General features: G+C 49.9%; 1 protein-coding gene and 1 long non-coding RNA gene across 10 annotated transcripts; one reads left to right on the top strand and one right to left on the bottom strand.

The window, feature by feature from the left end:
* Nucleotides 1-4313: 4313 nt before the first annotated feature.
* On the bottom strand, nucleotides 4314-5521 carry LOC119335388. Its single transcript, XM_037607523.1, has 3 exons — nucleotides 5169-5521; nucleotides 4850-5094; nucleotides 4314-4766 (listed from the first exon to the last, which is right to left on the bottom strand). The coding sequence occupies exons 1-3, from the start codon at nucleotides 5334-5336 to the stop codon at nucleotides 4403-4405; spliced, it is 777 nt and encodes a 258-aa protein (XP_037463420.1). The 5' UTR covers nucleotides 5337-5521; the 3' UTR covers nucleotides 4314-4402.
* An 892-nt stretch (nucleotides 5522-6413) lies between these two features.
* Nucleotides 6414-11614, top strand: LOC119337830. Of its 9 annotated transcripts, XR_005163642.1 has the most exons (8): nucleotides 6414-6996; nucleotides 8702-8793; nucleotides 8931-9101; nucleotides 9181-9278; nucleotides 9388-9441; nucleotides 9941-10017; nucleotides 10100-10224; nucleotides 11142-11521. It is a non-coding gene; the product is annotated as an uncharacterized LOC119337830 (long non-coding RNA). The 9 variants fall into 9 exon arrangements; XR_005163638.1 differs by having other exon boundaries at nucleotides 6415-6996; nucleotides 8931-9331; nucleotides 9409-9441; XR_005163641.1 differs by having other exon boundaries at nucleotides 6416-6996; nucleotides 8931-9278; nucleotides 11147-11614.
* Nucleotides 11615-13060: the final 1446 nt, after the last annotated feature.

Here is a 13060-nt window from a genome sequence, read left to right as displayed (position 1 = left end):
GAGACCAGAACACCTTCTCCATCGAGCTCCCCTCCTCGGCCCGGTAGAATGCGGCAGCATCGGACACACTGCGGGGCAGATCTGCAAATGCTCCTGGAGAGCTCCGGATTCGGGTAAGTAACAAGTAATTCACTTTCACGTGCTTGCTTTGCATGAAGAATGCCATACCCGCCGCTATCTTCTTCATTGCCTCAATTTCCTGGAGGGCTTTCTGGGCTTCAGCCTTAGCGGCTTTGGCGCTCTCAAGAGCCAAGGCGAGCTCGGACTCTCGAGTCTTTGAGTGACGCTCCAAACTCTCGTGTTTTTCCACGAGAACCTGGATTTCTTGCCGCACCTCTGCCACCCGCGCCTCCTGCTTCTCTCGCTCGGTGCGCTCCGCGGCCGCATTGCTTTCGGCCTTGGACACCGCCTCCTTCAGGGTCGCCACCTCGTTCGTGGCCCCTGCAATTCTCACGTTATTCCTGTCATTTTTTGCAACCACATCTTTTACATACTTCCATAAGGTATTACTTACCTTCCTTGTCCTCGAGCTGCTTTTTGGCAAGACTGAGCTCGTTCTCGGACCGCTCGAGGCTCTGCTTCAATGCATTGACCTCCGCAGTCAGTGCGGCAGAGGTCAGCAGCGCAGCCTGCATTCCCCATATTGACATACTTATGTTAGACTCCTGCGTACATCTTTTTAGATCCTCAGTTCGGCTTTTCTTTCCAAACACCAAACTGAGCATCAGGGGCTACTGTCTATGCGGTAATATTTTTACATATACATACCTCAAAGCCTATTAGAAGGCTGGCACAGGCTTCAGCCAACCCGCTCTTGGCGGAATGAACTTTCTGGATCAACACACTCATAACAGTGCAGTGCTCCTCGTCGATGGAGGCGCCGTTAAGCGCCTCCAGCAAATTATCCTGTGCCTCCAGTTGGATGGAGGTCACCGGTGTCGCAGTCTCGCCCTTCTTACGAAGGGGCCGCCTGCCAGACTCCGGAACCACTGAAGGTTCCGGTGCGGAGTCCGGCCCAGGGCCGGACTTAGAGCCCTTTGGGGTTTGATCCCCCTTGTGCCCAGAGTCCGGGAGGTTTCCTTGCGGCGCCTCCGGGACCTCCTCCTCGTGGCTGGGCCCCTGTTGGGACCCCACCTCGTCGTCATCCGCAGCGCGAGGAGAGGAGACGACCGGAAGGGAAGTACTATTCATGTCCGACGAAGCCAGGGAGCCGCTCGTTGAAGTGTCGAGCCCTTCCTTGGGCGGGCTGCAGGGCTATATTCGGCGTTAGGAGATTCTATGCGACAAATGAAACGCCATGAGTTATTATGGTATCCGGACACTTACGATGTCGCCAGGGGCTTAGCCCTCGGTGGCCACTCCTCTTCGCCGTCGTCGGCGTTGGTGGAGTAGTCTGGAGGAAGGGTCCTTCCCTTCTTGGACCCTCCGGCCTCCCCAGTTGGGGCGGCCTTCCTTTTCTTCTCTTCCCCCGCTGGGGGAGAGGCCTCATTTTCCTCCTTCTCGTCTTCACGGGAGGAGTCCGCCTCGGAGTCATCGGACGATGAGTCCGATAACACCTAGCGCCGGGAACTCTTTCGGGTCCCCGTGGCCTTCTTCTTGGCCTTCTTCTCCGGCACCACATAAGGTGCCGGAACCGGCAGCCCCATCAATCGGGTGTCCGCTGGGTCTTCTGGCAAGGGAGCCGGACAGTCAATCTTCCCGGACGTCTTTTGCCAGGCCCGTCAAAGGTAGGGGAGTTTAGATCCCGCATAGAGTCAAACTATGGAAAACAAGTGTCCTGTAAAGGGTAAAATAGCTTACCTCGCCGGCTTGACGCTGCGAGCTAAATCCGGGATCTTCGGTAGCGGATGCGGGAGCCTCGGCGCCCTTGAACAACACCTTCCAAGCATCTTCGTACGTAGTGTCGAAGAGCCTGCTCAAGGTTTGGTGCTGCGATGGATCAAACTCCCACAAGCTGAAGGCCCATTGTTGGCACGGGACGATCTGGCGGATGATCATGACCTGGACTATGTTGACAAGCTTGAGCTTCTTGCTCACCAGATTTTTGACGCAGGATTGGAGTCCGGTTAGCTCTTCCGAACTACCCCATGTTAGGCCCGTCTCTTTCCACGAGGTGAGCCGTGTAGGGAAGCCGGATCGAAATTTGGGGGGCGCTGCCCATTTAGGGTCACGCGGCTCGGTGATGTAGAACCACCCCGATTGCCACCCCTTTATGGTCTCCACGAAGGAGCCCTCGAGCCATAGGACGTTGGGCATCTTGCCCACCATGGCACCTCCGCACTCCGCTTGGCAGCTGCCCACTACCTTCAGCTTGACATTGAAGGTCTTCAGCCATAAGCCGAAGTGGGGCTGGATCCATAGGAAGGCCTCGCACACGACGATGAACGCCGAGATGTTGAGGATGAAATTCGGAGCCAGATCGTGGAAATCCAGGCCATAGTAGAACATGAGCCCCCGGACAAATGGGTGAAGTGGAAAACCTAGTCAGCGGAGGAAGTGGGTGAGGAACACCACCCTCTCATGGGGCCCGGGGGTGGGGATGAGCTGCCCCTTGTCGGGGAGCCGATGCGCGATGTCACTAGACAAGTATCCGGCCTTCCGCAGCCTCTTGATGTGCCCCTCCGTAACGGAGGAGGCCATCCACTTGCCTCCCGCTCCGGACATGACTGGGGAAGGTTGAGGCAAGATGTGCGGACTTGGGCGCTGGAGCTCGAGTGCACGGAAATGGATAAGCAAAGGAGGAAGAAGGCGTAGGCAAAAAGGTGGATCCTTATCCCCTTATATGGATGGACGAAGCTATGCGTCCCCACCAGCCTGGTAAAACTCGCTTATCTCTCAAGCGCCGTAGTCAATCGCGCGGTTGGGTTACCCACGCCCGTATTGATGAGAATCCCGGAATAAGGGGACACGATCTCTTCTTTGACAAGACGTGCCAAGAAAACCGCCTCGCTAAACGCGCTGAGGTGGGACAGTGAAAACGATCCGAATAAAACTTGGCCGTGGTGTGATGCCACGGAATACGTCAGCAGATTGAAGTTGTGTAAATATTATTCTCTCTACGGTGGTATGTAGAACTTATTTTGCAGAGTCGGACACTATCCTTGTGTTCAAAATCTTCTATGGAGGAGGAACCCGCCTTGCAATGCCAAAGACAATATGCGCGCCGGACTCGTCGTCATTGAAGCCTGGTTCAGGGCTACTAAGGGAGTCCTGGATTAGGGGGTGTCCGGATGGCCGGACTATAGCCTTTGGCCGGACTCCTGGACTAGGAAGATACAAGATTGAAGACTTCGTCCCGTGTCCGGATGTGACTTTCCTTGGCGTGGAAGGCAAGCTTGGCGATACGGATATGTAGATCTTCTACCATTGTAACCGACTCTATGTAACCCTAACCCTCTTCGGTGCCTATATAAACCGGAGGGTTTTAGTCCGTAGGACGAACAACAATCATACCATAGGCTAGCTTCTAGGGTTTAGCCTCTCTGATCTCGTGGTAGATCTACTCTTGTACTACCCATATCATCAATATCAATCAAGCAGGAGTAGGGTTTTACCTCCATCGAGAGGGCCCGAACCTGGGTAAAAACATCGTGTCCCTTGTCTCCTGTTACCATCCGCCTAGACTCACAGTTCGGGACCTCCTACCCGAGATCCGCCGGTTTTGACACCGATAGGGCGTCATTCTTGGAGGTACACACGTGATCGAGGGACAAGAAGACAGATTCTTTGGTGGAGCGATGCTTCATCCTACACACTGATGGCGGTGGATCTTGACGGCGTGGCGCAGTGCAGATTCGGAGTTCGTTGTGGGAGGATGGACTCGCACAGGAGGACGACGCTGTCGGGCGTCGTGGTGGCGTCGATGACAGAGAGACCTGACATGGTACATGCAACAGTAGAACTCTGAAGATGGATTGGTGGCAGGTGGCTGCGGCGGCCTCATACCCGGCAGGCGTCCTGGTTGAGGAGTGCGTCGGACTGGTAGGTGCCCCATACCCGGCAGGCATCCTGGTTCAGGTCTTAGATGTTTAGCTTTGGCTGCGATGTCTGTTTGGTATTATGCCGAGACTATCTGCGCCCCTTCATCAATTGGATAGGTGTAGCGACAGTTGTTGCTTAGACGGTGGCTTTAGTCTTACTGTTGTATGGCTTTATAAGGTTTTGTGAGAATATTAATAAAGTGGCCGTATGCATCATCCAGATGCAGAGGCGAGGGGGTCATCCTCCTTTTCTTAAAAAAATATCGGTTCATTCAAAAAAATATCGGTTCATTCCGATTTCTCTGCATCGCATTTGTTTCAGGGATGGAATACTTGCAATGAGAATTGTGTGGCTGATCATTTCTCACATGTGACGGAACTTGGCACATACGTGCAGGTTCTGTAACAAAATATTTACATGGTCAACTGAAGAATGTTACAGGCGATAATATTGGGTTATTGATAATTGCATTTTGAGGACTTGGTTGGCTTGTAATCTGAGTAGATGCTAGAGCTCTCTGATCACGCCATTTCCTAACTGTGAACTGGTACTGGTGCAGGGGCAGGGAGTTGCTGTCCAGCATGTGTAGGACGAACACCATGAACACTGAGCAGACGAACATCGGTATCGGCCCGAATATCCACATCAGCAGCGTCGTTGCGAAGTAGAGTGCTCGGAGCCCCATGGACCAGAAGTTGCCGCCCCGGATCACCGCATGCTGCATGTAGCTCGCCGGGACGTCGGAGTCCAGCGTGGTCACCAGGAAGCTGGCTTGGACATAGTACCTGATCAGTTGCAGAGCAACCAGATGCTGAGTCGTCTTTGAGAAATCGGTCTTAATCTAAGGTTTGGTAGAGCGGCAAGCTACCTTGCGGAGTGGATGAAGCAAGTGAAGGACACCAGAAAGCAGACGAGGAGGGAGATATACTTGACCGCCGCCGTCGCCTGGCTGTTGTCGCCGTAGACGAGCTCCGTCATGAACACCTTGCTTGTGCTGCTGACCCAGGCGCCGATGAGCGAGCCCAGCGCGATGGACAGCGAGGCCAGGTTCGTGGACGCCGCGATACTGCTGGAGATCACGCTCAGCGCCAGCCCCGTCTCCTCCGGAGCCGCCTGCCAACAAGCAGGAGACCAGATGAAGGAAAGTCTTCATGGTTCCTGCAATGCAAGGGAACTGCTGCAGTTACCTGGGCCATGCGGCGAACCCACGCCAGCTTGTTGTGATTCTCGTAGCCGATGACGGTTGCGGCCGGATGCCGGAGGATCCGGTAGAGGAGGATGAGGTGGTAGCCGAACATGATGACCAGGCCGCACGGCACCAGCACCAGGTCCAGGGAGCCCTTGTCAAGCATCATCTTCTCCTCTTCCCTTATCTCACTTTCTCTCTTTTATGAATGAATGAACCATATGGTTCCATGACGAGTATGCGATATGGCCATATGGTCTTGGCCGGAGGAGTAATGAGCCGGTTGCTTATGTGTTTTGTTCTGCACAGACTAGTAGTACCCGTGCTGTCCGATTGTTGCTTTGGGTGCAAGATATACGAGCAAGGCAAGCAACTCCGGCGAGCTTTGCTTCGACGAAAGGCGGTGAGGTTGACGCTTCACTGGTTATTATTGGGTCTGACTGACATCTTTGGACCAGGCCTTTATCAACGTTTCCCGGCTTTCACAACCATGACTCGAGTTTAATCCAACTTGGTGCTTGAGAGGCTCGCAGTCGCTAGGGAATTTATAATCCCCGCCTCATAGATTGCGTCCTAATATGGCGCTTCTGAGCGCGCTGAAGCACGCAACGTTATATTGAGAGACAAAACAATATCCCGTACTAAAAGAGTCCTTGCGCGAAATAAAACAACGGTTTTACTATAACTCATCTAGTTGAGTTTTAGTTATGTCTCATTCACTTTTTATAGCCATTGAATGATACTATAAGATGTGTGTGTGCTGACGTGAGTTATAGTATTACTTTGTATCTGATTTTGTTTTTTCAAGTGAGTGAGACCAAATTATATCTCATCTAAATGAGTTCTAGGCATTCCCATAAAACAAATAAAAAAGAGGGCTCAAATACACTGAGACATGCAACATTAGGGCCTAGTACTTCCGTTCTTTTGAGCTGCGGCTTGTGCAGAGGCGGCTTCTCGAGAGCTGCTTAGAGATACTGCAGTGGAAATAAGCTCTTAAGGAACTTGCGGTCCAGTTCTTTTTGGCTTTAGTTTATTTTCATAGGTTTTTGAAGGCAAGTGTATTCTGCAATGCCCTTGAGCGCGAAGTCACTTTTAGGGTAGTTACCGGTGAAGTATCTATCGTTCACACATGCATCATGATTCGTGCAGGAATCTACCAATCAAACACAATAACAGTCGCGCAATGTGCGCACTCTGGCGGTTTTGGGCGCACGGGGCGTTGGCGAGGCGTTGTGCACACCCGAACGCTCGCGAGTGCCACGTCGTGTGCAGCGGTTGGGCGTAGCGATGGAAAAAAATGACCTATTCAGGCTCTCCTCGCGACCCTCCTCTCCTTCCTAATCTCCTGCCGCCGCCACCCGGTCCTTCCTCCTCGCCTCTGCCATTCGATCTCCGCCGCTCGGTCTCCTCCCCTGCATGCGCTCCGTCCCTTCCTCCTCGTTGGCGCTCAACTGGCAGTGGATGAGCAGCGGCGGACGAGCAGCGGCGGACGAGATCGGCGCGTCACGAGAGCGAACACGGCAGCTATCACGGGCAGAGCAGAGCGAAGCCGGCGTGGCGGCCGGGCGCGATCTGGAGAACTAGTGGGCGGTGGTGCCCGATATGGGCCGGCGCGACCTACGCAGCGGAGCGATCTGGACGAGATGACTGGTGCCGGTTTCCTCACCATGCTGCGACCAGTGCCTCGGCAGGTGAGTTGTGTTGTTGTCCTCTTTGACGACGACGGCGGGCGGCACGCCCATCAGTGCCCATGTGCCCCGGCCGATGTGGACTGCTTGCGTTGGGCCATAGCAGCTGCTTGCTCAAGCCGGCGTGTGGACTGCCTGGTAAGCTCTATCAATCCACTCTGAATCTGCTTGTTCTTGCAATCTTGCTCTGTCCAATTTGGGGTTTGATATGCAGGGTCGCGTCCAACCCACTGCCAGTGAATTTTATTCTTCTGAATTGATGTGTTGCAGTGATCGGCTGCCCCGCTGCCTAAAATATATGTGCCCTTAAGGCGTGGTGTCCATGGGGATAAGAAACTGAGTTGGTTTTCAAGTGGTACCTGAATGTCTACACCTTGACAAGCTTGACTAAACACTAGTGGTTGGGGCACCATCCAGTGGCGCCGCTTGAGAGGAAGCCGTGCACGTTTTTTCATTTAAAAAAATACATAGAGTGCTCGCCTCCGTCTAGAAAACATGTCGGAAAGAAAATCCTCACCTTCATCTAAAAAAAAGTAAAAAAGAAAAATTTTACCACCACAACCTACCATCGAGTGCCACTTTGCATAACCCTACAACAACAACAACAAAGCCTTTAGTCCCAAGCAAGTTGGGGTAGGCTAGAGGTGAAACCCATAAGATCTGGCAACCAACTTGCCCATTTTCCACCACACCCGGGTCCGATGTGGCGCGTCGCTGAGAGGGTTACGCCCCAACGAAAATCTTTTGGGTTTCATCTCCATAAGAGTGGCTGAGTTTTTACGTTGGCTCGCCAAGCCTATCACAACCCTCCTTCTTTACCCGGGCTTGGGACCGGCTATGTTGAGACAACATAGGCGGAGTTCCACTTTGCATAACCCTCCATTTAAAAAATATGAAAGGTCCCCACATCCATCTAAAAAATACATTTAGAAATAATCCACACCTTCATCTAAAAAATCCAAAAGAGAGGCCAACCAGCTTGCGCCACGTGGCATAGCTGGTTGGCCGTCCTTCATGCGTAGCTTAATGGGTTTAATTCCCCTACTAGATTTCACAAGAGAGCCTTCTATTGTCGTTTTTAGGACTGAATATATTTGATGCGTGGTTCAATAGAAATGTGGACACACGGATAGTGCCTTTTCACTATCAAACAGTCCCAACAAAAAGACTCTCTGCAAAATCAATTCTGGTGTCTTGTTTGTTGTTTTATTTGATGTGAGGTAATATTCTGTTGCAGTGTTTAGTATATTTTATCTTTTCGTTTTTTGTTTGAAGAAAGATGTTTTTCTTCCTTAAGAAAATATTATTTCGTAAATAGAACAATAGTCACCACACATGATCTTCCACCAAGTAGAAATTTTTGTGTGTGCAACTAAGATTGATTTCCAGATCAATTTGTGAAGGTGCGGCCCCATTCCCCCACCCCTCTCTGGGTTTGCTAGGAGCGCACCCACTGCCCACACCCGACCTCGCCACCGGGCCGCATCTTGGTGGAGCTAACACCGTAGGCCTCCATCTCTGCCGAAGAAGGGTTATTATCACATCCATCCCCACCCAAGAGCGCTCTAATCCTCTCGACAACAATGCTCACCACAGTTGCAGTTGCGGGCGCGGAAGCCGCTGTCCCATACCGAGGATGTGCAGACTGCAGGCATGTTTTAGATTATGATTGTGAAAGGCAGACAATTATGGTCTGCGATACTTTTCTACCAGAAATAGTACTGAACATGTTCTGATTTTACTAGAAGATTCATGTGGGCATTCATGTTATTGAAGAATTTTTCGAAATGGAAAGCTGAAGGCTGAATGTTTTTCCATTAACATTCTACATGTGCTGCTATAGATTGGTCAATGAAGGCCTCAACCATTGGAGGCACAAAATTGTGAAGCTTAAGATTCCCCACCCTTGTTTCAATCTCCGAGGATTTCTCAATGGTGAGCATTGCTTTTGTTTCCCTTGTCCTAATCTCTACCTCAAGATGCAATAGTTCTTATTGTACTACTTGGATTGTTATCTCATTGTAGTCTCTACTGTTATTTAATATAATAACAGTCCTATATTTCTCATGCAGGAGGGTTTGTTTAACACGGATAAGCCTTTTTACCTTATTCTTGCTTTACACACTACATATCAGTTAAATGAATTTCTGATATGATTGCTTCAGTGATAATTTTTGCAGAAGCACATGCTGATGGTGCACTTGCCTTTGGAATAATTACTTTGCTCTACAACAGTATGAAGGGTAAGCTAATTCTATTGTCACTGTGCTTCACACTTCTCTGTCATGGTTTACAGATTCAGATCTAGCAATTATGCTAAAGGCAGAGACAGAGAAGGGGATTAGTGGAGTGGATTTTCATTTTCAGTACTGGCTTTTACCATGACCCTGTCGTTGCCTCGTACTACAGCAACATATATGGTCAGTACTACATCTATGAGAATGGACATTACGTGTTATGGACTTCAGATGCGGTACTTACAAGTTCATCTGGTTACTCGAAATTTCTCGATGTGTCATTTTCTTACAGATAAATACTTAATAGGTACAGAGCTGCTGAGAGAAGGGTAGACATATCTACAAAGTTACGTATTTCCTACAGTTATTTCTCTTTTGTGTGCTAAAATATGTTTTCTGAACCAAGGGTGATGAGCAATTATTAAAAATTAAGTACTCCCTCCGGTCAATTGACGCTGCTTTAGTACAAAGTTAGTGCAACTTTGTACTAAACCACCGTCAATTAATACGGATCGGAGGGAATATAATATTTGGTGACGTATGTTTTTCATTGATAATCTATTTCTTAAAATAAATATTTTAATTCCCTATTGATTTTGTTTTATTGCCACACTTGTTTAGGCGAGGCCCTTTGTAAAAGATTGTAGAACCTATACAGCCTACTATCTACAAACATGGTCCTGATTTGGGATGGAATCAAATGACGTTTCTGTTCTCTGAACCCCATTTCTAGAGCTATGCTAAAGTGTTAAAAAGTGTACATATGCCATGTTCTATAATCAACTTATCTTACTTATGAATGCCCTCGCAGAAAACATGTTAATATTTGTTCCATTGTCTTTCAGGAGGGCCACAAGCCTAGTATGATTTGTCAGAGCGACATCTACCCTCCCTGCCACAAATGATTGATCCTTTTAACCAGGTTTGGGAATAGAAACACTAGGGCTTTTGCTGAATGGATTGTAGCTTTTGTCTTGCACTTAACTTAACAAGTGCCTATGCAGATTCAGAATCCGAACTTTCGTTTCATTAAACAAGAAAACCGAGGTTGGTCATCCATGATGCATTTATAGATCCATTTGATGATGAATCCCATCCCATCTTGAATACCCCTCCCTTCATTTCAAAGGTACTAGACTACTAGCTAGCATTACCTTGTTTGTGTTTGCCGATTAAGTTTTGAGATGAATAGCTATTATTTTTATTCTGAATCTTTTATATATGACAACTTCTGTACATACTGATGTCCAGATAAATCAGCTATGTAGTTTTGATATTTCATATATACCATCAATTTTTTCCTCAAGCAATGAGATTAAAATCAGTTCTGTGTTGTGCAACAAATATCATCAGAGTGATCACTCCAAGATTTTAATATTGGTAATTATGTATGGTCCTAACCATTTTTGGTAGCATACTGTAGCCAAGATATAGTATGCACTGTCATTTTTCTTTTTGTGGTTGAAAGATATGACAGTTCAGTTGTCCAACAAGAATTTTAGAGGTTACTTCAGAACTTTGGGTCATTAGTTTGGAGAAACATTTTTGGCTTTCCCTCTTCTGCTGCTGTTCATGAGGATATCCCTTTTTTTAAAATTATTGCGTTAATTAAGAAAAGGCTATACCATGTTATTTGGAAATTTATCTCAACTTTTTTGTTTGCAAATTGATTTGTTGAACTTTTGGTGTAAGGAGATCAACTACCTCTTGCTTGCATTGCATGTTAAAACGCTTTGGTGAAGAAATATGTAATATAAGAGGTATTCTCCTCTTCAGTTTGACTTCTTGACAAATGAAATAAAAGTGAATTCTTAATGGAAATACACCCGATCCTTTCTATATGGCAATGACAGTTCTAGGATTAGTAGTTCTACTTAATATTTCTTATTATTTGTTGTCAAATACACCTAAAGGCACCATAGTATTTATTTTTGTTAATAATCATTGACTTGATATTAGAGCTTTATCGTCTCAGTTTATATTTTTTTCAAATGGATTTGCTTATCAAATGGTTGTCTCTTGGGTAATGTGTGCACTTAATTCAAGCCAAGTTATGAACTGGAATGCATTTGCAAGCAGAGGAGCGTGTCCGGCTGTTGTCGTACGAGAAGAAGCTAGTGTGTGCAGCTGAGGACCCAGGATGCTAACGGTGTAGAGTCGTTCACCATCGAGAGGACCAGGGCTTCCATCATGGTCCTCCGGACCAAGCTCAACATATCTGCCGCCTTCATCGACAACTTGTCCTGGAGGATCATTGCCGTCTGCAACGACTCACCTGAATGTACGCCTGTGATGGCATTTTAGTTTCTTCCCCACGTGATGCATCAATACAATAAGTTTATCAAGAATTGCATGAATGTGCTATCCAGATCCAAAAAGAAAATGAAGGTGTCGTTCCCCTACCTGGCACTGCCCAGTCCATTTTAGTCTTATTGTTTCACTCAGCAACTTTACAGCTACTTCCATATTCCTCTGCTTAGTCTTAGACAAATGCAGATAAGAAAGTGAGCATTCCTCTACTTAATCTGATCCATTAACAATACTTAGTATAGACAAGAAAGTGAAAGGGGCGCACCCCACCTGGCACCGCCCCAGCTTCCTTTCAGGCGGCGCACCAAGGGTGCGCCCCAACCACTAGTTAATTATCAGTTGTTGCCATACCAAGCCTATATGAGACTATATACAGCTCCTGGACCCCATAATGCATGCATGGTAGAAAAAAGTTGTCAGTCTCTCTCTTCTCTTACACACTAAATGAAGCCTTTTAGAGCAACTCCAATGGGGCGACCCATTTCGTCCGCCCGCGTCCGTTTGGGTCGGCACGGACAAAAGTGACGACCCAACGCGCTGACCCAAACTCAAATCGTGTCCGCCTAGCGTCTGCGCCGACCCATTTCCGGCCCAAAATTGCGCCTGGAATGCGTCGGCGCGGACGCGAAGCGCACGCTCCGCGCGTCTCCTCGTCGTCCGCCCCGTCCCCACCTGGCGACCACCCAACCGCCACCGATCGTCTTATTTATGATGACCACCGACAGTGGGCCCATGCGTCAGCCAATGCGCGCGTCCTTTTTTAACCACGCGTGCGGCAGGGGCGGCCTCATCCACTTCTCCCGTCCACATCTGGCCCCCCACCACTCCCTTTGCTTCCTCGCCGGCGACCGCAAACCCTAGCGCGCCCATGGGCCTCTTCGGCAGTAGCAAGGGCAAGGGCAAGGGCACCACCGGCGCCTCGTCATCCCGTGCTCCCCCTCCCCCTCCACCGCCGGCGCGTTTTTGCCCTGAATGCCGGCGCCTGCACATCCCCGTGCACCAGGCGCGGTGGCACTGGGAATACAGGCAGCCCCTCCCCTACCCCGACGTGACGCTGCCGCATCACTGGCATTTGGATCCAAACCGGAGCCCGGTGCCGGCGGTTCCGCGGACCCAGCAGGCGCACGACGACGAGGTGCGCCGGCGCCGCGCACTGCTCATGCCGGAGCAGCGTCGGCTGCCCGAGTACGCCGCCGACTCTCCCAACTGGGAGGCTTGATTCGCCCTCGAACACGAGGAGCAACGACGCTCGGGTGTCGACGTCGTCCCGCCGCCCCCAGAGGTAGAGCCGGAGGAGATGGAGGCGGAGGCGGAGTACCAAGCCGCCCTCGAGGAGGCCCTGCAGCACATGCTGGAGGCTAGCCGCATCGACGAGGACGCGCACTGGGACGGGCTGGAGCAAGCCCTTGCACTGTCGGCGGCGGGGGACTCCGTCCACAGCCCGATCTTCGTGTCGTCGCCTCCACCATCACCGCCCGTCCAGTACAAGCCGGAGCCGGAGCCGTCGCGTAAGCGCTCCCTGTTGGGGAACGTAGTAATTTCAAAAAAAATCCTACGCACACACAAGATCATCGTGATGCATAGCAACGAGACGGGAGAGTGTGTCCACGTACCCTCGTAGACCGAAAGCGGAAGCGTTGGCACAACGCGGTTGA

This window comes from Triticum dicoccoides, chromosome 7B (assembly GCF_002162155.2).
Source record: "Triticum dicoccoides isolate Atlit2015 ecotype Zavitan chromosome 7B, WEW_v2.0, whole genome shotgun sequence".
NCBI classification, from domain to species: Eukaryota; Viridiplantae; Streptophyta; class Magnoliopsida; order Poales; family Poaceae; genus Triticum; species Triticum dicoccoides.
Note: the sequence above shows the minus strand (reverse complement) of the source record. Positions and strands in the feature narration are given on the sequence as shown.